At 39.2% G+C, this 25,122-nt stretch overlaps 1 protein-coding gene and 1 long non-coding RNA gene across 4 annotated transcripts in view; one reads left to right on the top strand and one right to left on the bottom strand.

The window, feature by feature from the left end:
* LOC109037968 (major facilitator superfamily domain-containing protein 12) overlaps positions 1-25,044 on the top strand; it is a 97,304-nt gene extending 72,260 nt beyond the window's left edge. For 2 of the 3 annotated variants that reach the window (XM_019052860.2, XM_019052858.2), the window contains 4 exons: positions 13,378-13,731; positions 15,210-15,321; positions 22,795-22,945; positions 24,840-25,044. In XM_019052860.2, coding sequence (XP_018908405.2) covers positions 13,378-13,731; positions 15,210-15,321; positions 22,795-22,945; positions 24,840-24,981 — 759 coding nt within the window. In that variant the 3' untranslated portion in view covers positions 24,982-25,044. The remainder of the gene's footprint in view (positions 1-13,377; positions 13,732-15,209; positions 15,322-22,794; positions 22,946-24,839) is intronic. The other variant, XM_019052861.2, reaches the window with a different exon arrangement.
* Positions 1,412-11,518, bottom strand: LOC109037969 (uncharacterized). Its single transcript, XR_011899391.1, has 2 exons — positions 11,380-11,518; positions 1,412-4,538 (listed from the first exon to the last, which is right to left on the bottom strand). It is a non-coding gene; the product is annotated as an uncharacterized lncRNA (long non-coding RNA).
* Positions 25,045-25,122: the final 78 nt, after the last annotated feature.

Genomic DNA, 25,122 nt, shown 5'->3' with positions numbered 1-25,122 from the left:
TATTCCATTTGTATCACTATCTTCGCAACTCTTTCTTGGCGATTTCACAGCGTGTCATTAAAATTATATTCATTCAAATTCTTCTAAAAGTGAGTAAACTCACATACAATTACGGTTTCGTTATCAGCAACCAAGGATATATTATCAGGTAGTATTATTTCAGATACTATTAATACGTAATATTGACTCATTACAATGTAAAATTCATTCGGCATTCAGCTACAATTCTTAAAAAATGACGAAGTGGCAATCGATGCTCAACAACTGCACTTCACATAAAGATCGAAAATATACTGAAACTAGACCATTAACTATCATGTTTCCTAATTTTTTATTTGATAGGGAGATTTTTGAACCAAATCAGGTACAGTAAACAATAGACAATTCTTTTTTCACTCTTTCAAAGCCTCTTCTACCGTCACTGACTTATCCAGATAAATATGAGAGAAATCTTCAGGTTTTTACCTGACCCCTAGAAACAATTCCGCGAAATTGAACCAGCTGAATGGATCTCACAATCAGATTCAATATGACATAACTATACATTGAAATTCAGTGTTTAAATTTCAGCAAATCTGTTTGCAACAACATTTTCCAACGGAAGGAAGTTCATGAATCTAACTAAAGGCAGTTTTAGAATGAAAATGCCCAATTAATACAAATTCTAAACACACCGCAGTTACGAGTTGAGGCAGTAACCTGGATAAAATTATACCTAGTTGCACATAGTTCCAATCTTGGAATGAATATTGAGTGAAGAGGTGCAACTGATGAATTTGCGATCAAAAGATGACATTAAATCTCGTTTTATGCATTAATTGAAAGTAAATAGATGCATACCGTGCCTGCTCTGAAGCATCTGCAAACCCTTGTAACTCAATTTACACATCATTCAGCAACATGGCAAATCTTAACTTCTAGATCCGAAATGGATGAATTATCAGAATAAAATGTCTTCAACTCTTAAAAATCAGTCGAGGTACAGACTCATCCCAGTGAAGTTTAACTTCCATAAGTCCTGGATGGTAAGTTTAGCTGTCACTATTAACTGACCAGTAATACCTAACGGGTCAAATAATTTTGACGTCTCCAAACTCAAGATGACGAGATGTTCGCAATGTAATGGACCAGCGGATCACATCTTAACTCAGGTCTTCTATCATCATTTTATCTGTTACAAATTTACTTGAGACTTTTCATGGAAGTGAAAAAAACCGTTTAACGCACCGCATACACACCTCCCCTCTTGAGCATCGATTGACACAATAGTGACATTTTCATGAGGAAGTATTCACTATGAATTTCAAATTTCGAAAAGTATGAATGTTTCACCCGATCCTGAATTTTGGCGAGAACTGTTCTTTTTCATGCTCTTTGAGTATAAAATTCCCGTTACTGATTACTCATTAGCTAGTAATATTTTCAATTTTTGCCAATAATAATATTATAATCAAATCTCCGTACTTACTCCATGCGCAGCTCTAATAATATTTTTGAACGACTAAATTGTCCTTTACGTTCATTACAAGGACTCACAGATTCTTCATACTGAATTAAATTCGCTCTCACAGCGCTTCTGTGTGCTCCGCAACACCCAACCGCCACCGACAGCGATCCTGCCAGAGCTCCTCCGGCAAACACACCTCCTCATTTCCTGCCACACTAACTTCATACAGGCTATATTTTGGGGGAAAAATTAGTTTACCTGGCGAAGATTTAGGGAACTACTTCTTTCTGTTTTTTCATCCTAGAATTTGAATCTTTCTCCGTCCATTGAATATTCAAACTCAACTCAACGTGTACCTCATCCACTGCAATCAGGAATAGCAAGCCATTAACCCCAATACCTGTAGTTTCACACCAAGTAAGCTTCCGCATCACCCATTAAAGCTTCAAATTTGAATCGACTTCCATTTTTCTTTAAAGTAAACTCTTGATATCAAACTGAAATAAATCAAAACCTCATTAATGTTTGCATTTATTGTGCTAATGTAAACTCATGGATTCAGAAAATCCAATCCTTAATGATGTCATCAGAGGCAACCCTGACAACTACTCGCTCTCCATTTCCTTGGCCGTCCTCTCAAGCATCGAACATTGATGCACCTTTTTCAGGGAGGTATTACCCTAAGCATCGAACATTGATGCACCTTTTTCAGGGAGGTATTACCCATAGCATCGAATGATGCACCTTTTTTCAGGGAGGTATTACCCTAAGCATCGAACACATCTTCATAACAAAGTACAAGCATGTCATTCACTGATGCAACCCTTTTTGTGCTCAGGGGGGCAACCCTGATACCATTGGATCCACCGATCCGAACAGGAGTTAGTCCTCGTTCACCGAAAAAATACCGACGAAGCAAGGACAATCAAAATCCACTCAAGCTACCACTCAGATGCACACTGGAAAGATGGTCAAAAACTGCATTTCTATGGTAACGGTGACGCAACAGCCCGCATTGAAAGCGAGAAAGACTGCAAGGTCATTCCAATATACCTGATTCCCTTAGATTCCGATACCCTCAAGAGTTGAGAAATTATGCTCATTGTCAGAATCATAAAACTTGAAAGGAATTTACAACTAGTATGAACAAAACATGACTAAACGAATGTACAACGAAAATAATTAAAAGACAAAAAAAACATGAGAACTGAAGTAAGGTAATGCCAAAAAAAACATACAATTATACTACGCGAACAAAACCGACAGAGAGAAAAAAAAAAAATAAATAAAAAATCAGGAAAGAAGAGAGAGGAAAAACTGTAGAGCTAAACCCCTCATGAGGTCCCCTTGATGACCGCGAGGAGAAAAACAAAAAAAACATGTAGCTGAAAATTAGCCGTCCAGGTCAACTGTTTTCTTCAGAAAGCAGCACAACCTGCCGACCACCCCTAGAGCCACTACAGAGAATACCATCATAGCCGCTGATAACGACCACATGTGAGTCGCAGGTGTAATCCACGGTCTACTCGCCCTCTCGCTTTTCCACTCTCCCAGGATCGTACTCAGTTGTATGTCACCTTTCGCTTTTCTAACGCAGGCTTGAACCCTCTGCAACAAGTCTCCTTCCTCTCCCGCCAATCTTATCTCCTCCTTCTCTTTTCCCGAGATCAAACCTAATTCACTCCCTTCAGGAGACCTAGGGGTCCACCAATCACCCTTAACCATGCTCGTTACACTCGAACCCCCCAACATAAGGCGTCCGTCCCCTCCCAACTCACAGCCACCAGAACCTTTTAGTACGCCCGCTCCCCTCAACCACTTGAAATCGTACTCACCGTCACAATTCATACTTATTTTCGTCTCGTTCTTCACCGAAAATACCCAGTCTCCCAGGATTTTTTGGTAAAAATTCGACGACTCCGCTCTTATCGTTCTTTCACATGCCTCGAGCCCCAAATGGCAGCAGAGGGCGTACTCACAATCCTGGTCCGTGCCTTCCATCAATGGTTCCGAAACCTCGCACAGCCAGGTGTCCCGGCTCCTCCTACACTCCTGGACCTTATTTCACTCAGGAGAGTGAAATACTTAAAGTCTCTCGAAATTATTATGTAACCTTCCACTTTTACCTGAACGAAATGTAAAATTTCCGGGGAATAGATCGGAATCGCATGCAACCCAACCAGTTCTAAGTCTAGGCCAACCTTCTTCAGAGGGATTTCCAGTGTTACCACCAGAATCTCCCCCATTTTTTTGACCATTACCTGAACTACAGCATAAAACTCCTCTAATCCTTCCTTATCCGTGATTAATTCAAATCGTTTAGGTATTGAGGCCTCAATTGCTTCCAAAACTGTCTTGAGTTTTTTGGGTGCGAGTGATTCAGGGCTCAACCTTTTATTTAATGCATTTTCCAATCCCAACCTCAGTTCTCCTCTGTCCATCTTGATCTTTTGCACCCAAAAGTTCAAAGCTCTTAATTTCGTTTCTACAGCTGACCATTCTTTCAATTCGGCTATCGAGTTGTCCGATACAAACAACTTCCTAGCCATTGATCCCGTTACCTCCGTGTTGTTTACCGCTTGTTCCAGTATATTCTTCACCATTAGCTTATTTGCGGATACTTCTAACTTCAAATCACCTTCCTTTGCCTCCATTTCTTGAATATTCGCTTGTAATTCGTCCGCTTCGTCTCGGTCCACCACTCCCGTAACGCAAGAAAGCGGCTTCCCGAGTCCGTCGCAGAGTCCCCTTTTCCCTGCTCTCTTTGATGGCAGCAAATCGAAAAGCGAATCCGTCTGCTCCTCGAACTCCGAGAGTTCTTTGTGCAATTTCCTTAAACTCACAACGAAAGAGGACAGCATCTGATTCGCTGCCGACTCTCCTTCTAATCATGATGTTAAGACCCTGAAATCTTCTTCAAGTTTCAAATCCTGCTCCCGCAGCAAGCTCAAATTGAATCTGATGACCGCAGAATACGAATTTGCTGTGTACACCACTCCTCCAAGTTTTTCAAACAGCACGTCTGTTGACAGTTCTTCTATCTTCACCTCGGCTAATGTCGAGCCGCAGACGCCGGTCAATAACATCAACGCTAAAAATTTCATAGTGAAACATCAGAACAAAACAATTTACACGTCGAAACACCCAACATGGCCCTCCTAGACTACCAGCTTGTTTTTTTCCTCTTTTTATTATATTTTATATTTTTATATGTGTATGTTTATTTATTATTTTTCTCTTCGTAAGCGGAATTGCCGCAGTTTAGTTGTGCATACAGACGGAATTTTAGCCGAAAATTTTTTTCTTAAACACTTACGAATTAGGTAAACGAACTGATATTTACAACCATCTAACCTTATTCTCATATAATATATTAGACCTTATATCCTAATATCCATGCATTTTACAACGTTTCATAGGAACACAAAAATTCCTACGACCAGAGAATAAGAAGAAATAAAACTATAAGTAATTTTCAAATCTTCTGAAAAATTTCTTTTAACGCCAAATCTTTTTTTTTTTTTTTTAGCTTCAAGATTCTCTATTCTTTGCCTCCTTCGTAGAATTTCTTCAGCCGGTCGATCTGGAACTGTTGGGAAACACCGTTTGACCTTACCATGTAAAGTCCGTCGTTTATTTTTGCTTCAACCACCCCCTCCTTTTCCCACTTTTTCCTCATTTTCTCCGTTACCCCCACTTTTTTTGCAGGATCGTATGAGGACCTTCTCCCCCGGCTCAAAAGTGATTATCCGATGCCTTTTTGCAAAATTATTTGCTTGAGTCACCTGACTTTTCTCCAAATTCTTTTTTAAAATGATTCTCACCTCTTCCAACCATCTCAACCGGTCCTGTACTTCCAAAGGCTGTGAAGGAGTTGGAAACAGTGGTACGTCGATCATCAGCCTTGGTTTCACTCCAAAAAGTGCTTCCATCGGTGAAACTCCGAGACCTACGTGTGGGGTTGCATTATAAGCGTAACAAGCAGGACCTACCAAGCGACACCAGTCCTTACTGTTACTTTTCTCGGGATAACAATTTATTATACCTACCAAAGTCCTGAAAGATCTTTCCACCAATCCATTTGTGATATGAATATAACTGACAGAAAATTTCATCTCTACGCCCAATCTGTCAGTAAGTTCTTTGATCAGCTGAAAACGTCGCCGCTTGATCGCAACGAATCACTCTAGGGCACGAAAATTTACAAATAAACTCAAAAATCACATCAGCAATTGACTTCGCATCAATAGAGTTCACCGGCACTGAGACAATATATCGAGAAAAATAGTCCACTAACGACACAATGTAGTATTTATTCGTTATACTTTTGCAATACTTACCAGACGTATCTAAATTTAAACACTCCAAAGGACCGGGAGGGATTTCAATAGATTTCATTGCCGTCACCTTTTTCTCTGAAGTTCCCTTGTTTTTCTGACACTGCTTACACGTCTTCACAAAATCCGCGCAAATTCTTTGTACATCTTGAACGTAATACTTTTCCCGTATTCGAGCGGCTAATCTCGTCTTACCGCAATGTCCTCCCCCTACTACGGCTGAGTGGTAAGAGTGTAGCACCTTGGGTATCAAGCACACTGGTAGAACCACCACAGTTCCAGCCTTGTTGTTGATGAATGTTTTTTTGCATAAAATACCATGTACCATTTCAAATTGCCTTGATAATCTTCTTAATTTGTCCTTTTCTTCTTGAGGAAAGTCGTTTTCCTCATCTTGCTTTAGTGCGGCCATCATGTCTCTGCAGAAATCGTCCTTACTCTGCCGCAGTTTTAGATCCTGAAATGCATTTACGTCCTCAGATACAATGCTCCTTATCATCAATTCTTCTTGCCTTTCCTCTTCTTCTTCTTTCCTTAAAACACCTTTTTCGTCCATATTCGCGATATTCCTCGATAAATAATCAGCAAGCGTATTCATTTTTTCTTTAATAAACTCCACCTTAATGTTATACTCCTCAATTCGTAACGCCAGTCTTTGCAATCTTAAAGTTGCATTTTTTACCTTTGAGAAAAACTTCAAAGCTATGTTGTCTGAAATTACTGTGACGTCATGATTGAAACAAAATTCTCGGAACTCGTCGAGACATCGGGCAACGCTTAACAACTCAATGTCCTTGGAGAACCACATTTTCTCGTTGGGTGATAGTAATTTTGACGTGTATCCAATAACTCTGAAGAAACCTCTTTCATCTTTTTGCAAAAGTGCGCCTGCAGTTCCCACAGTAGATGCGTCGGTGCAGACGAATAACCTCTTTGTTCCATCAAATGGGACCAGCACGGGGTCCTTACATAGTATGTCTTTTACTTTTCCAAAATTTTCTTGACACTGCCACGTCGATCGAAACGGCTTCTCTTTAATGGCGTCAATAAACGGTCTTGTGAGTTCAGCCAAATTCGGAATGAAATGTCTGAGAAAATTCAAAGCTCCCAACAAGGATCTGCACCTTTTCACAGTATTTGAAGGAGGTAAGGTGGTGATAGCCGTGATTCTTTTGGGATCGTTCCTGAGCCCCTGGATTCCTGCCTCAAATCCGGAGAGAGAGACCTGCTGATAACCAAAACATGATTTTTTCGGACCCAACGTGAAGCCCCATTCCCGCAATCTCCAGAACACTTCTTGTAATGCCGCTAAGAATGCCTGCCATGTTTCCTCGAAAACCAGGATGTAATCAATAAAATTGCAGGCTGTTTTATGGTCCGACAAAACACAGTCTGTGCATCTTTGAAAAATGCTAGGATGAGTTTTAATGCCAAAACTTAAAACTGGGTAACAAAAATGGCCATGGGGGCAGCTGAACGCCGTGGCTTCCCTGCTTTTTTCCTCTGCCAGTTTTAACTGCCAAAAAGCCCGGACAAAATCAATTTTTGCGAAATACTTTTTTGAGCGACAAACATCCAATAATTCTTGAATTCTTGGGAGCTGGTATCGTTCCATTTTTATCCTTTCATTCAGAATCGAAAAGTCATTACACAGGCGCTTTTTTTCCTTATTTCGTGCCACCACAATTGGACTTGAGTAAGGGGATCTGGAGTGCTCTATAACTCCCCAGTGAAGCATTTTTTTGAGTCTCTTCACGCACAAAATCTCTGTCCTCCCCCAATAGTTTTCATGGCTTTACATAAATAGGGTCCGGATCCAAAAATGAGTATTCAATTGGCTCCATTTTTACTTGTCCCGCTCTGAAATTCATCTCATCGAAAAGAAATAAATCCTTGAATTCGTCCAGCAGCGCTCGTAATTCTAAAAAATTTTCCGGCGGTAAATTTTTGTTTATGTCAATGGTCTCCTTCTCCGTGTGTGCCGCGGATGCCCCATTGTTTATCTTTTCCTCGCCATTCGAGACTGCGTCGCTCCGTGCGCGTCCAATATCCTCCGTATCCGTGTCAGCATTTTCACGGTCAATGCATTGTGATCTTGAAAATTCCGCATTTCTGACCTCGTTCAATTCGGCTGAAACACTCGCGTCATTTTTGCACTGGAAGATGGAGAAACTTTCCTCTACGCTGGCTTCCAAATTGCAAGTTTCGATTCTGTTTATTACTGAAATATAATCTTCATCTTGTAATTTTCCTTTGTAAATTTCAAACTTTTCCTTGTTCCAGTCCCGTTGCCAATTTTCTGTTGAACTTTCTTCCCCCTCCACGAGTTGATCCAATCTTTCTTTCGGTAAAATATTCTTCAGTCCGAATTTGTTAATTGATGGCATCCCTAGAATAACTTTTCCAGGGATTTGTTTGAAGACTTGAACGTTCTCCTCCATTTTTTTCCCGTTATCCAGTTCAATTTGCACCATTGCTGAACCTAGAACGTTCAATTTGGAGCCATCCGCGTTTCTCAAAAATTTGGCTTCTCCCTCATCAATGTTCTCCGTAAATTCCTCCGAGACTCCTGATACGTCAGCGCCCGTGTCAATAATAATTTCTACCTTTTTCCCTCTTATTTCGCCAGGAACCGATAATTTATTCCCCGGTGGCAATTTCCTGACACTATTTATACCTACCATGTCTGGTTTTGAGTGCGCCGATTCGATGTGTCCTAGCCGGGCCGAAAAATATTCATCAATTTTCGCCTTCAAAATGTTCACCAATTTTCCCCGTGCTTCCTCTTTTAGCATACTGCAATGCTGAGCTTTACTTTTCGGAATCCAGTCCTCCTTCGTGAACCCAGATAGTGGTAGATACCTTATGTTCCTGTATCCATTCGCACCTTCCTGTATCCATCCGTTTAGCCTCGCAATTTTTTCGGCTTGAGCCTTTTCTTGTTTGGGTACTCCTAACAGGAGTACTAGGTGAGACTCTCCTAGTTTATTCAAAAAGTCAAAATCCACGTTTTTGTAGAGATCGAGAATGTTATCTGTGCAGTTGTTTGCCCCTGCCATGATTATAACAACCTCGCCCAGGTTCCCAATTGACTGATCCGTCTTCATAGTACTGATGATATCCTGAATTTTCAAATCGAGTTCCCACGTACAATCCACACGATACTCCTCCAGACCCAAGGCCTGTCGTAAATCTGGGGGAATTGACTTGCCAGTGTAATCAGTGTAAAAGGAAACTTGCTTTTTATTGGTGTTGCCCTTTTCAATCCCGTTCACCTGCTGGGAAGAAGTTGCTGATACTGCCTTTTTTATCGAGGCTTCCGTCTCGTTTTCCCGACCTAAAATTTCCCTTGGTCGGGAATATTCGCGTTTTTTAACGGCTGTTGGGACATTTGTTGGCCGAAAAGACGGGGGCACCGATTGCGTAAATGAATAGGCTCGTTGCATTCATAACATCTACGGACATAGGGGTTAAAGAGTCTTGGGTCCTGTCCGAAATTCTGGAAATTGTTCTGGGGTGCCTGGGAATTCTGTCCTTGGTGACTCATATTATAATTACATATTAGAGACTCCATTCGACTTCCCCAAGCGTTGAAATTATTTTCCCAAGCTTTGAAATTCTTTTCCAAATTACTAAGCCGGCTTTCTACACTATTGTGGGTTTCCCTCGCAGAATTTGACACCAGATTAATGGTACTTGCTTCACTCAGTATAGTTAATTTCTCCTCATTGATTCTTAAAATTGCCCGTTGAATGTTTTCCTTCAAATCGACGTACGTGTTGTTATTTGCCATATAAATTTTGTCCACGATTTCCTTTTTGAGACCCCGAATAACTGCTTTAATTACGTCCTTACTATTTGGATCAAATTTAGCGCGGAATGCCAATTTACGTTTATCTCCCACAAATTTGAATGGATTTTCGTTAGTTCCCTGGATTCTATTCAGGAATGACTCCATGTCACCGTTTCCCCTGTCAAATTCTTCCACCAGTTTTTTCTTATAACCTGCGAAATTTTCCAGACCCTGAAAAGCTTCCTCTTCATTCTGATAAAATGTTTTTGCCATCCCACCCAAAAAGTTCTTTAGGCCAGTTTTCTTATTTGCATCATCTCCTTTATTTCTGCTGACCATATATTCCTCGTATTCCTCCAAGAATTTTCGGACATCAGTGTTTTCCTCCCCTGTGAAAATTTTGGATTTCGCCACATCAGGGTTCAAGACCCCTTGGAGTGCTACCACCAAATTCTCGGCGGCCATATTTACCCCTTGGAGCTGCTCCTGTTCTGCAAAGAATAAATTTAGTTCTGAACCAGTCCAGTCGAAACTTTCTACTCTTCTGTGAGTGTCCGGTAAGGATAAATTGATATCCTCTGAATTTGTAGAGACCAACTCGTAACACAGGTCTTGGTCCCTTGTAAACTCTTGCCACTTATCACTTATGGACGTACCTGCTGGGGTAAAGGCCGATGACTCAGACTGATAATCTTCCTTATCCTTTATATTTTGTTATTTTTCAGAATGCCTTCCTCTTTTTGGCGTTAAGTATCCTGATTCTACAGATTCATACAATTTTTCCTCTGCGAATTTTTCGTTTTCTAATTTTCTTAAGTATCTTCTCCCTTCCTCGATGGAATTAAAATTGTACAAGTGTCCTCTACTTTCTATTTCACGCTTGAGGCTTACAAAGTTCCCGCCGCTAATATTTTTAATTCTTCCTTTCTCGTCCCTCTCCCACTCGACTGGTTTGGGGTTTATATATTTAGTTCTGCCTGTGCTCGGATTTACCAACCGTTTTTTATTTTCAGTTATTGCGGGGCTCTCTGTGTCTGCCTCACTTTCTTCTAAAATTTCTATTTTACTTGTTGAGTCTAAACCCCTTTTGGAAAGAATACATTCTTTAAGGTCTTCCTTATCAACTTTTAAAATGGCTGACTTAATTTGCGCCTCTGAATATTTACCGTTTTTCTTGAATAACGCAGGAGTTGTTAGAATCAGAATACTTAAAGCCTCTTTATCAGATAGCGTGATATCTTCACCGTTAATCTTGAACTTCATTTAGTTCATTGTACTTCGTTTTGGGTCTGGGTACAAAACGTTTTATGGAAAAGAAAAATTCACTTTAATAATAGGAAGAGAACAACAACCAAAAAAACAAAAAAAAACAAAAAACGACAATTTTCTCGATATACTTTTCCTCACTAGTGACTCTCAAAACCTGCGAATCCACTGATGCGAGTAAAAATTATGTAGACCAGCATACAATCAGCCGGAATAATAGGAAAAAGCTGATGTTAGGTATAAAATACCTTAAAATTGAAGGATAGAAATGAAATTATAGTTATAAAGAAGAGGGAGGAAAAAAAAATTTTTTTTAAAAAAAACACAAGAAAAGAAAAAAAATTAAGAGAAAGAGGAAAAACAATTGTCGCGATATTTCCCTTTACTCGTAAGAATTGAGGAAAAGAAAGAAGAAGAAGAAAAAAAAGACAAACTTTCATGAATTCAGAAAAAAAGAAAGTAAAAAAAAAAAAAAAAAATAGAGCGAAAAGACTCGTTAAAAAGGAATACTAACGGTGAAACACCGAGAGACTTACCTGGATCGATATGAATCACGTGGTTCAATTGAGGCGCCTTTCCACCATGTAATAGACCGGGGATAAAATGGGTCAATGGTCCCCACACGAACCGCCTTGCTTGGGGGGCGTAGCGTAGCTCGAGGATGGAAGAAAAGGGGGAACAAGAACGTATCAGGGTGTATATGTCTAACACACTTTTACTCAAACAGAACAAACGATGCCACAAACTACTGACTGGCGGCCCAGATTTCTTACCACAATGCAAAACACTCAAACTACACTTAGTGGGCCCTACCGACACTAAGGGCGCTGGACCTCGGTGATGCCTCTATGCGTACACGTAGCCAACTGCCCAGAACCAGAGCTTCAGCCTACCCAGCTTAACTCCGACCCTGAAAAGCTGGCCCCGAGACGGCACGCTCGCCCAAACTTCAGTCCGGAAAACCGCGGCCGCTGACACATGAACGATGCCGAGACGGCGCCGAACGCTGCACCAAAGGACACACGATTTCCCGGAAATCGTGCCGTCCTATTTCAATGTGCTCGTTAGAAAGGTGAGAACCTGAACTCTCATTTAGACTGGTTTTTGTTTAGATTACGCCGATTCCACGATCGTGGTAAAATAAAAACAAAATTTTTGTGTCTCTAAAAACTGCTAAAACCGCGTAAGTGCCGCTTAAAGCCAAGTAAACCCCAGAAAACTATACACCACTAGAAAGCTCTATTTAAGAGGACCATTTTAAAAAAAGTTCATTGAAATCGGTTGAGATGCAGCGGAGATATGAATTTTTAAAGGTTTCCAGTTTAAACAATGGCAACGTCCCAACCCGGCGCTTCTAAGCAAAATGGCGACCGGTTTTGGGCGTCTCGGAAGCTACTGTAGCACCTTAAGTGTTCAAAGTTCGAAAATGCCTTGAGGCATTTTTGGCCGTTTTTTCACACACCTCTTTTCCGTTCAGACATTTTTTCCTGATTTTCTACATGTAAAAAATCGCGAATTTTTTACGTGCAGATTTCAGTTCAATCCCCCAGTTTTTTTTACGTCTTTGATCACAAATTATTTATGTTAAGTTCTCAGACTCTGATTTTTTACGAGCTCTTTTACGTACATCTTTCGTACTCATAAAATTTACTAGTTTTAATTTTTTTTCACGAATTATATTACAAGATGTGCTACTAGGGTTATTTCTTGCAAATAATACCTACAGTACCTATCCAGCATCCATTAACGCATAACTTTCGCAGAAAAGCAGTTACAGAGCTCGTAATTATACCAAAATAACTGATAAAATGCTACGATAGCAGCCTAGGCTGTCAAAATGCGTCTGGTGATTTCTGCCCACTCAGCATGATATCTTAAAGCAATGTTGTTATTTGCTGACATATGTTGATGTAATGTTACGAATATGGATGGAATGTTAAATCAGCATTGTCAGGATAAGACTGACAATATCAACATTGATGTAAGCTTGATAGACCGGCAATCAAGGAGATGTCAAGAAGTGTCAACCGCCTGATAACAATGTTGACGGGGGCATTTCAATATTATGTAAAATCATTGTAATGTTACTTCAACCTTACTATCAATGTTGTTGCAATGTTCAGGCAAGTCCCTGGTAGTAGCACATCAACATTGATGCAATCTTACCTTATTCTTTCTAAGATGGATATAATATGGCTGCAATGTTGATGTGTAAGATGTGCAATATTATACTAAGATTGTATTAAGGTTTAATGCTGAGTGGGTGATGCTGCCTTGCGAAGAAAGGCAGTTTACTAAAGATTCGTTTAACTTTTATGTATAACTTTTTATGATTTTACTCGTATATCTATCAAAGATTTCCTCAAAAACATCCCACCTTCCTCAATCAAAATATGTATGTAGGTACCGAGGTAAACCATATGAAGCCTCCTAAGAAAAAGAGTTCTGTAAAGAGCGACTACGGTCTTGCATGTCGAAGATAAATCTTGGATGGAAAATCTAATCTTTATTTGTGGTAACATTGTCTGTTTCAGAGTTTGAGCTTCGTGGTTACGTTTACTGGAGTGATCGGCACATTATTGTTTCATTGTTTTGTGCATGAAAAAGGCTCGAGTGCTTCCATATCAAATCCATCTAGTAATAATCAAACCTTTCCGCGAACTGAGTCTCAGTACTGCTGTCAGTCGGAACTATACAAAGTGGCCACGCTTTACACCGCAAGCAGGCTATTCTTAACCATTAGCATGGTATACATTCCACTATATGTGAACGAGGCTCATGTGTCAGACTCAGGAACATTAGCAAGTGTGCCGTTAGTATCGTACATAGCTTCCTTAGGCGCCTCCCTCTTGATGAGGCACCAGAAGAGTGTGTTCACAGATAATTCGGTTAGTGCCTTTCTAAGATAATTTGTAATTTGTTATCATGCTCTTTTTTCCAAGAGGCATCCGACTGAGGCTCTTGCTTTAAAGGGAATCTGCAGTTATTTTTCCCGAAAAATTTCCTCTCGTTTTTTTTCAAAGCGACTTCTCCATACTTATAATTATAGGTAGATTTGAAAATGAGATCATTATTGAATAAGTTACCTATGCGAATTTTTGTTACAGACGCAGTGATGCAATCCTTATGGAGGTATGCGCATGCTCAAAAGTATAAATATGTTTTTCTCAAAACCATGTTTTTGACCTTAAGGTACACCTTTCTCAGGATCTAATGGATGACTTTCTACAAACTTTTTTTTGTTCATTTCCGTACCTTTTCTCATACAGCAGACGCAAGGGTTGTTCGTTTTTTTCTTTAAAAAACTGAAATTAGTTCGAAGGCCTATAATTTGCTTATTTTTTGTGTACAATTCAAGAAAATCTCAATATTCAGAATTTTTTACAATCGTCTCGTCTTAAAGTAGAATAAAGTCTAAGGAATCAAACAAAAATCAGTTTTTGGAAATGCATCTAGAAGACCCTTAGAGTATCAGTAGGTATAGTTTACATGGTGAAGATAGTGGCCCCTTAAAGCCGAGATTTGAGACTTTATTACGTCATCAATGAAGGAGTAGTTCCACAAGGCCTGATGAAAGCAAGGATAAGAGAAGGAGTGTAGCAACCGATCAATCTTATAGCTACATCCCTTTTAAGCATGGTACTGTCCAGAATCCCAAGTTTTGCTAGGCAATCGTATCATCGCGCGTAAAGTTACGCCCAAATCAATCCACCCTTGGGACGAGGTTCGCTGAGCCCGCTGACTTTACGGTAAGTTTTGTTTACTCAGAGGACCGCTTACTCGGATGGCAGCCGACCATACACCAACAAAATACGGGCCCAGTTGATGGGTATGAACATACGAAATTACAATCCGCCGATTACAAATCGACAGTAAAAGTTGGCAGTTACGTAACTCGGTTTGCGATGTTATGCAGGCTTCCTGTCATGCTTTACTTTTTAGTGGAAAACTACTCCGCGGGAATTCTTAAAAATCTGCCTCGATTTTATCAGCGAAAAGTTGATGGAATGGTTGATTTGTTCTTCATTAAAAAAATAAAATAGGAGTAGAGATTTTAAAACACCGGAAGCGAGATATGTGGTTGCGGACTTTCAACATCGAAGTGGATTTTTTACCAGGTAACTAACTTCAAAAACTCAGTTGTGCTCCCCAAATTATAAGAGCTTCAGTCAAAACGGGTAAAAAATTGTAAATACTTGGTAAATAAACAACGCAATAACTGTTGCAAAAAAAAACCTGAGCACTCAGTTACAAGAATTTTATAGAATAAAAAGGAATTCAAACTGAAAACTTCTTGTGAAACAATGTCTCTGCAAATTTAATACATTTTTGTAACTTTTAATTTATATAATTTTATGTTGTGCAGTTCAATTATTTCGTTGGAACATTGGCTTGTATCTTTGGATGTTTGTTCGTGTACTTCAACCCTCGTAGCGAAGAGACAATCGTTTATATCTATATTGCAGCTGGTTTATTTGGTGAGTAGGTACTATTGATTAAACCTCGCGAATGACAATTCTAAAAGCATTAAAGTATTTCCAATAGGGTCAAAAAAAGTCCGTGAATTTCTTACGGCTAATCAAGTAAATGATTTGTATCGCCACGTTGCAGCTACATTGGAGCTCTCATGGTCTTAAAAGTTTATTCGCCCCCTCCATAAAATTTGAATAGGTATATATGTTGTTATCCGTTGCAAAGAACACCAGCTGAAAAAAAATTCTGACAACTTATTTCACTCCTTATACATACTTAGGTATAAGCGATAAATAGTGCTCCCCTAATGCCCCACCCTTATGCTAGGAGACTTGAATGCGCTAGCATGAAAAGTTGTTGCAGTTGTTGGTAATCAATCTTTTTTTATTTTATTAAGTTTACTGTGTTCCTGAATAATGAAGATCTTTGCTCATGAACTTGAAATTTATTTGAGCGATGCTCATGTGACCGCCTTCTGCGAAAGTGATATTTTGGAACGTACGACCGAGAAACTTAACTGTTAAAAATATCCTTGTTGATTTTTCTGCGATAGAAATTTTTGTTAAATCGGCCAGAAATCTTTTTGAAGCAACAGGACGTCTATTTGAAATGATAGGAATACTGCACGATAAAAGGAAAGTAACAGTTGTTGAGTGATTTCACGATAACAGGGATAGGTAGCTAAAATGTGCTACCTACACCTTAGAAATAAAAGTGCACCAATTTTACAGAATTTTCATAACTTCATTTAAGATATTAAACTTCCTAGATCCAGCTATGGCAAGAACTATTTTGATTCAGTACAGAGTCAAAGTGATTGGCAAACAACCCATTGAATTACAGGTATCAGCTCCTCCCGCGGGACTGCTAGAGATCCTGGCAAACATGGCGGCACTGCCAAATTGTGTCGGTTACGCAACCGACGCAGCATAAGCGACACTTGAAAATATGAAATAAAAGATTACTCAGAAGATGAAACTTGGCAATTCTTGAGATATGTGGTGGAATTAATGCTGCCTTCAAAGTTGTCTAAACTTTGGGGATTTCTTTTTAGTTTAATAATATTAAATTGAGGATTTTGTACAAAGATGAATTAGTGCTACAGACCTTAAAATCACTGCCCTAGTAGCCAAAATATGATTTATAATACCCTTCAAGATATGTAAAAAATATCTATTCAAATACCTATCAAATAGGGTATTAAGTAGCTGAAAGTAGGTATAAAATACCATCTTAAAATATCCTATAAAGTGTCCTTTTTTATGGTAGAAAATACCATATAAAATAGGTATAAAAAAGGGTATTTATTAAATACCATATAGATGGGTATAAAATGGGGTAGATAACCCAAATGATGGGGTACCATTCTAAATGTGTAACAAGTAGGTTTCTAGGTGGCCTGTACAAAAAATAGCATAAGTACGTGATACTTATAAAAATTGTTTCTTTTACTCATGAATACAAAGAACAAATGAACACAATACCAAAGGCTTAGAATACATCCTAGTAAAGAGATGAAGAAAACCAAAAAATAAACAGGAATATAAAAATAATAATACAGATCAACATCCTGACATAAGAGATTCCAGAATCAAGACATAAGAGAAAAGGAAAATGATGATTACTCATGAGAATCAATGCGATCGACAAGTCTTTATTTGTTCTTTGGATTAATGTAGGAAAAACTGCTTTTAGGTAGTTTATTAAGTCAAGACAACGAAAAAAAATATAAATGTCTCACTTAATAAAAGGAATTAGTGCTTAAAGTAATCTGAATGGAATTTCTTATCATTTAGCCATAGTTTGGTAGCGAGCAATCAGCTGTGACTAAAATGTGAAGAACCCATACCGATGCCTTTTGGCTCAATTTCGTCAAATGGCATTCTTATCACCACGTCACTGTTGAAAATTCAAGGTTCAGTAGCGTATAGCAACCAGCCATGGCCTAAATTTCCAGAGAAGCAAGTGTCCCCATGGAAACGAAGCTTCCCAATGGAGACACGGGATATTTGGGCCATGCAAACATGCTCAATTAAAGTTTAGAAAATGAAGAAAAAACACTCACCAACTTGCTCGAATCTGTAATCCATTGGGTCAGGAAAATCCACTTTGCAACAAAGCAGCAATGTACATCGATTGCAAGTTCCTAGAAGTGTCGATCTGCAAAAATACAAAGCGAGAGACAGATCATCCAATTGACCCATGTACAATTAATGACCGTCAATAGAGACAGACATTAAGATACATTACAATAAATCATCCACCCTCGGATAACAGAATGAATTCAAAGTGAGAGTTAGACTCTTCCTTCTGGACGGAGGGCCAAGAAAAACTTCAAAATTGACCACTTCACTCCTTACCGGTCTGAGCCACTGAATGAAACACAGTCCACCAGTCGATACAATTTAAAACTCAGGGACCCGCCATCCAATTTTGTCGGATAACCTGATTCAATCACTGATTGCCAGGATACATTGAGTAACTGATACGTACAGCAGTTCATTCTTGTTGAAGCTATAGTGGTTCTAGATATTTTAAAATCAGACAACTTTCAGATGTCCTACAACCCAAGTAGCGTTTTTCAACGGAAAAATCGCTAGGATCATCAACATCTGAGCGATTATCCTCGATCTTTTCGCGATTTTATTGCGATGTTATCGGCCCGAAAAAATTGCGATTTTATCGCGAGGATGATCGCTCATATGCTGATGATCCTAGCGATTTTATCACCGATAAAATTGCCAAAAAAAGGGGTTTACGCTATTAGCCGATTGCCGTTAAGTTCAGCCGTCAGGTCCTTTGACGAAGACGAGCGTAAAATCCCCGGAGCCTCCGCGGGGATTCGAACGCCAGTCGCCACGTTGGAGGGCCAGCACTTTTCCACTAGGCTATGGCCACTATATGATTCACGGGTGCAAATTGAAGCCTCTTATACATGGATCGGCGCTTCGCAACCTTACAACTTTTGTCATCGCGTTGACTGACACCGAGTTTTCATTGGATTTTTTTTTATTTTCCCTCCCCTGTATTTTATTTCATACCTTGAAATACGGTTGGTAAAATAAGGTTCTATTGGTAATCTCATAATTTTGTCTTGGTAAAATTACCAATAATAGTTAGATGGCAAAGTTACCGATGGACCTTGGTAAAAACGCCAACATTTTTTATCGACTGTGGTAGAATTACCGAGATTAAATGGTAAAGTTACCGGAAATTGATTACCAATAGAAGTGGTACATATTTCTACCTGAAAAAACCAGTAAAAATACCGGTTTTTAGGTGAGCTTACCACTCTCCCTTGGTAACATTACCAATAATTGGTAAAAAAAAAGTGAGATGGTAAAGTTACCAACGGACCTTGGTAAAAACGCCGAGAATTTTTTCTCAGTGTGGACGTACCTCCCACCATCCAAACCCCACGCCCAACCTCGTATCGAGTCGTTCTTATACCTCCGCTAAAGAACATCTTTCATTAGCGTCATTCATGCGTTATTGGGCGTTGATGAGAAATTTCAATTTAATCTCTACAAAATCTCGTTCGATGAAATCGAAGTTTTATTGCAATTTAATGCGATGAAATCGCAATTTATCGCGATTTTTTATCCGATAATATTGCAATAAATCGACGTCGATAAAATCGCGATACATTCTCCGATTAAATCGCAATTTATCGCGATCACTGCTACTTTGGAAAGAGATGAAGTAGATACAACCAAACTTTAAGTGTACTTCCTTCTTTTGAGGACGCAAGGAAAATGCAGGTGGTGGGTAAGTGGTCTTCTTTACAATAATAATTCGTAAGGAGTTCGAGTTTTTCACGAAAAAAGATTGAGTTTTTTTCCTGAAGAAGATCCAGTTTCTTTATGTACAAACTTATACGTAAAAAAACTCGTGCATGCTTTCTAAAATTCATTAAATTGCGGTAGGTATGTCGTGATGAAATAAGTAAATACACTTTTCACATATTGGGAACTGTCGTCATTTATTTCTTCTTGGGATGAACTTTCAAATTATTGTCTACCTTTCGGTGTTTGAACCTCAGACCTGCCTAACACGAATCGAATGCACTACGTACCGAGCCAACGGAGCTTCTATTTGAGAGGGGTGTATAATATCGCAAGAGATGCCTTTGAAGGGAAAGGTGAAAAGCGAGACACTGGTCTAAGAAGAATATCACATTTTATTGATAAGCTTACAAGTGCCTAACCAGGCTTCACGGCCTACTAGGGCAAATCTCCCTAGGTATACATGCTACCAACTTGACAGATACCGCAGGGTGAATTTGCGCTGTACAACTGACCATTTTCATCGTTGAATGTGCTTGACAGCGAATGGCTGAAGATTTTTTGGACTTGGAAAAACTAGATAAGGGCAGGAAATAAAATTTGTCATAGATATTTTAAAAATTGAATACCTACTTTCAAAACTACCTTTGTTGCTCACGTACAGGGTGATCCAAAAGTCCCTTCCACCCCCTCTAACGTTTTACCTAATTGAGGTAAAGATTTGAAACTTGGGGGATATTCCTAGGTCAAAGGGAGCTACTTTTTGGCCCCCCTCAAATTTTCAGGGGTCCCCCCTTGGGGGGGGGGGGGGGGCAACGGCCCCCAACTTTTAATTTTCAAATGGGAAGACCCCCTTTGTGATAGCTCGTTCGAAAGAACATAAAAAAACTTTTCGCGCAAACCCGAAGTCAATATCTCAAACCGTTTAAAAATGGCGGCCGGTTAAAGTTCAAAATGGCCGAAAATTCACATCGGTTATTTGTCGATGGATTTGCGCAAAAATCGGTGCGTAGGGGTAAGTTGACACGAGAAAAACGAATTTGACGTTAGATTTTCAAAAAAACCAACATTTCCAAAATGGCCGCCGGTTAAGGTTTAAAATGGACGAAAATTTTCGCCTCGGTTTTTTCCTGATGGATTTTCCTAAAACTTGGAATTTGAGAGTATTTTGGCATAAGATAAACAAATTTGAACTTAGATTTGTAAAGAAATCAATTTTTGGTCAGTTTGAACTTCAACTGGCGGCCATTTTTGAAATTTCTGTTTTTTTGAAAATCTAACGTCAAATTCGTTTTTCTCGTGTCAAAATACCCCTTTGTACCGATTTTCGCGCAAATCCATCGACAAATAACCGGTGTGAATTTTCGGCCATTTTGAACTTTAACCAACCACCATTTTTAAACGGTTTGAGATATTGACTTCGGGTTTGCGCGAAAAGTTTTATTTTTTTATGCTCTTTCGAACGAGCTATCACAAAAGGGGTCTTCCCATTAGAAAATTAAAAGTTGGGGGCCGTTGCCCCCCCCCCCCAAGGGGCGCCCCCTGAAAATTTGAGGAGGGCCAAAAAGTAGCTCTCTTTGACCTAGGAATATCCCCCAAGTTTCAAATTTTTATCTCAATTAGGTAAAAAGTTAGAGGGGGTGGAAGGGACTTTTGGATCACCCTGTATACAGAGTGTCTTACGAAAAAGGAGCCACCTTGAATATCTGCCGAACGCGTCGGAATTTCGAAAAACGGTAAAATACGTGTTCGTATATATCGAGGGGGACACCTTTTGGCGTATTTGATATTTTCGCAAACAGCGGGAGGGGCGCGGGACGGGGGGTGCCCCACCCGTAAGTCGACCTTTTCAAATGGCACCCCTACTTTTTTATTTCAGAAATCAATCCTACGCAAAAAAAGCCACCCTGTCCAAACTGAATGTAAATCGGACAATTTTTCAGTGATTGAAACATTTTTTTCATGCTCTTTTCAAAAAGTTCCCGCGCCCAATAGAATTGCTGTATCAAACCGAACTCTCCGCCAAAAAAATTCTTTAACATTGCACTTTCGATAAAAAAAAATCAAAAAAATCTGCTGCACTCGAAATCTGGAGCACGCGGAGCCCTTCTTTGTGACATTAAAATCCGTTTTACCGAACATTTCCGAGGGGCGCTCATCGGGAGGGAGTAGTAAGTTTTAGACAAGAATTATTATTCTTTTTCTGAAGCATAAGAGACCGTGTCCATAAAGAAGCAGTAAAGTAGAAAAACAAATGGTTTAGCTTTTTTTTCTTGGGGGGGGGGGGGGGTCAATGACTTAAGCCGGACCCTGATACTTCTGAGGATACTATTTTTCCGCGGTACGTTGTTTTTCTACTTAACTGCTTCTTCATGGACACGGTTTCTTATGCTTCAGAAAAAAGAATAATAATTCTTGTCTAAAACTTACTACTCCCCCTAAGAATTATTATTCTTTTTTCTGAAGCATAAGAAACCGTGTCCATGAAGAAGCAGTTAAGTAGAAAAACAACGTACCGCGGAAAAATAGTATCCTCAGAAGTATCAGGGTCCGGCTTAAGTCATTGACCCCCCCCCCCCCCCCCCCAAGAAAAAAAAGCTAAACCATTTGTATTTCTACTTTACTGCTTCTTTATGGACACGGTCTCTTATGCTTCAGAAAAAGAATAATAATTCTTGTCTAAAACTTACTACTCCCTCCCGATGAGCGCCCCTCGGAAATGTTCGGTAAAACGGATTTTAATGTCACAAAGAAGGGCTCCGCGTGCTCCAGATTTCGAGTGCAGCAGATTTTTTTGATTTTTTTTTTATCGAAAGTGCAATGTTAAAGAATTTTTTTGGCGGAGAGTTCGGTTTGATACAGCAATTCTATTGGGCGCGGGAACTTTTTGAAAAGAGCATGAAAAAAATGTTTCAATCACTGAAAAATTGTCCGATTTACATTCAGTTTGGACAGGGTGGCTTGTTTTTTTTGCTTAGAATTGATTTCTAAAATAAAAAAGTAGGGGTGCCATTTGAGAAGTTTGACTTACGGGTGGGGCACCCCCGCCCTGCGCCCCTCCCGCGGTTTGGGAAAATGTCAAATACGCCAAAAGGTGTCTCCCTCGATTTAAACGAACACGTCTTTTACCGTTTTTCGAAATTCCGACGCGTTCGGCAGATATTCAAGGTGGCTCCTTTTTCCTAAGACACCCTGTATGTACAAAAAATTCTGTAAATTTTAATAACTCGTCTCCCTTTTTTTCTTTTTCTATTCTCTAATTTCATTATAATGACTTTCATAAATTTTTTTTAGGAATTTCTAAAATCCTTTTATTAATGATAAGTTTTAAAATCCCATTAGATTTTTAAAAACTCTGGTTTTTGCGTTCAAAACAAGGTGCTTTTTGTATTCAGTTTGGGACCAGTTGGTAACCGTTAATTTACCATCAGTAAACTCTCAACTTTGCGTGCTACATGGGTTCCACTGAACAAAATGGTACATCAATGACGTATTTCATTAATTAAAGCCTCAACAAAAATGTTAACCGGGGATAATGGAAATTAACTGCAACTGTCACAATAGAGTCATCGTACCTAACTTAATGGAAAGTTACTGCGTATGCTTTAAATTTTGAAAAATTTGTTACTTCTTGTCCCAGTAATTTTTTTGCAATTTTATGCTCTTCTGTGTAAGTGTAATGTATTTTTCCAGGAGTCGGAAGTGCAATAACAACAGTTGTGAGTTTGTGCATTACAGCGAATTTGGTTGGGCCAAATACGGAGAGAGGAGCTTTCGTTTATAGTCTGGTTACTTTTGCAGATAAACTCTTGAATGGTTTGGCGATTGTAATAATTGAGTTCCTGTAAGTATAAGATGTCAGAGCTTCATTCTAATTTCCCGTATTTCCTCCTTCCAGCCTTTGTTTTCCCCCTTTCCATATGAGCCTATCGGAACCCCATAGGCGCACCTAGGTCATTTTGCTAAAGGGAGGGGGGCGGGCCACCGGGAAGTCTGGGAGCTATGGAACACCCCCTAGTTTAGAGTAGGGTCTAAGTGGCATCCTCCGGGAAATTTTGGAGATTTTAAATCTTTGTGAACGCATTTTGAGACTTCCGTGACGCAGATTTTCCATCAATTTCTGCAAAAAAATTACGTTGTTACTTCAGCAATACTTTACTTGTTTGCGTTCAGCAAAAATTTGTTTACTTTCAGCAAGAAATACTTTCGAATTGTTGAATTGAATACATCTGGAAAATTTTTGAAATTTTTACCATATTTGGACGCATTTTGAAGCTTCTATGATGAAAATTGAAGAAAATACTACGGGCATGAACCTTTTGCCTTCATTTAGGACTCAACATTAAGAGAGATAATCATCCTCGAAGAAGGTCCTTTCCCACCGTACAAAATTTCTGGGGGTAGGGGGTGCAGATGATACCAATTACAATTCTAGAGGGGGCCAGGCTGCCCTGCCACTTCCCTTTTCCCACACCAATGCGCAGCCCGCTGTATGAGCTGATAGAACGCCAAACATAACGTGATAGAGGCTAATTTTTACATAGAATTCGGGAACACTTTCCTTCTTTAACAAAGTTCCTACCTAATGTGTTCTCCCAAAATCCTCAAGATATATCACACATAGTCTTGTGAATCATTGATAGGTTCTAATGATTAGTTCATTTATTGTAATCTCTGGTTATTCAATAATGGTGTGCTCAATAATGACTGTTTTGCCTGCGCTCGTTGGTCAGACACACAATTTATTCAAATGCTCGTACATATAGGAAAGGTCCTAAATAGCATTTTTGTAACAAGCTCAACAACCTTCAGATAGTAGGTAATCAGCATGTGTCTAGGTAAACAAAAATTATAAACAAGTCACCCTTTAAAATGGGCCTATTTACGAAGGAGTTCAATTAAGGGATTAAAATGGAATCTGGTTATATGAGGTTAGGTATTTCGCATCATGTTTATCGATGGCTTAACTTGGAAACCACGTCGTTTGATAACCAAGTTAAATGAAATTGCCGTTCTCACTTTGTTTTTTGAAGAGTATCAGGCCACATTTATCTTACTCTTTAAACTTTCACTACAGGCTTTAACTATGGAGAAGAGGTATCATGGAAAGTTCCTAAAAATTACGTTCATTATCATCACTGTAAGCATTTTATGTCCCCAGTTTTTCATTTTTGGTCATACTTCGATATACTGTCCTTTGGGTCGATGTCCATGATAATTATGACTATAGACAAGTGATAGTCCATACATGAGCTTGAGCCCGCTCTGTTGAGATTAACTTACGGGGCCCCGCAAAGTGTGCTTTAAAAGGCGCGAGCGCCCTCTGTTGGTTCGCTCCGTAGCGACCAGAGAAGTTTTTTCTACCTATTATCCTACTTGGTTCAATTAGGTACCAAAAGTAATTTACGCATGGTAGGAAGTCTGCGACGTTACATGCCGAGCAATGTGGTCACTATAGGTTTTCCTATCGATGTCGCTGTCACCACTGAGATTGCATGTATTTTAAACCTCTGCATGAAAGCTTTTTACCATCAATTACTCAAACTCCATACCCATGTATTCTTTCTATTACTGTGCCCGAATGACTTTAAAGCTGAACTTAAATTATGAAGAATGAAGCTTAAAAAAACTTCCAGGAGGTTTCTGCTGGCTCGTCTATATGATGTAGCACGCCCGTTAACGTCATCATACTATTTCAATGAATTTAAAGTAATTCTGTTTTGCTTTTTTCTTTGCAGGAAATGTGATAAGATGCAGATGCAGATGTCAGAATGCGCACATTATTATCGAGATGTATTAGCATTGGTGAATGGAGTTTTATCCGTGATAGGTTATCTTGTACTATTGACTTTACCGAACATGTTACTTGTGTCATCATGATGTTATCACACTTAAAAAGCGTAAAAAATTGCATGAGTACAAAAATTAATTTAATTTATCCTAGCAAGGGTTTTGTATTTATTTGTCAACAACCAGGAACAATTGTAAGAGCAATCCTCTTAGCAGAGCTACAAACGAAGA

The sequence above is a fragment of the Bemisia tabaci genome, chromosome 1, assembly GCF_918797505.1.
Source record: "Bemisia tabaci chromosome 1, PGI_BMITA_v3".
Lineage (NCBI taxonomy): Eukaryota > Metazoa > Arthropoda > Insecta > Hemiptera > Aleyrodidae > Bemisia > Bemisia tabaci.
The sequence above is the reverse complement of the archived record's forward strand: the minus strand, read 5'-3'. Positions and strand labels throughout refer to the sequence as shown.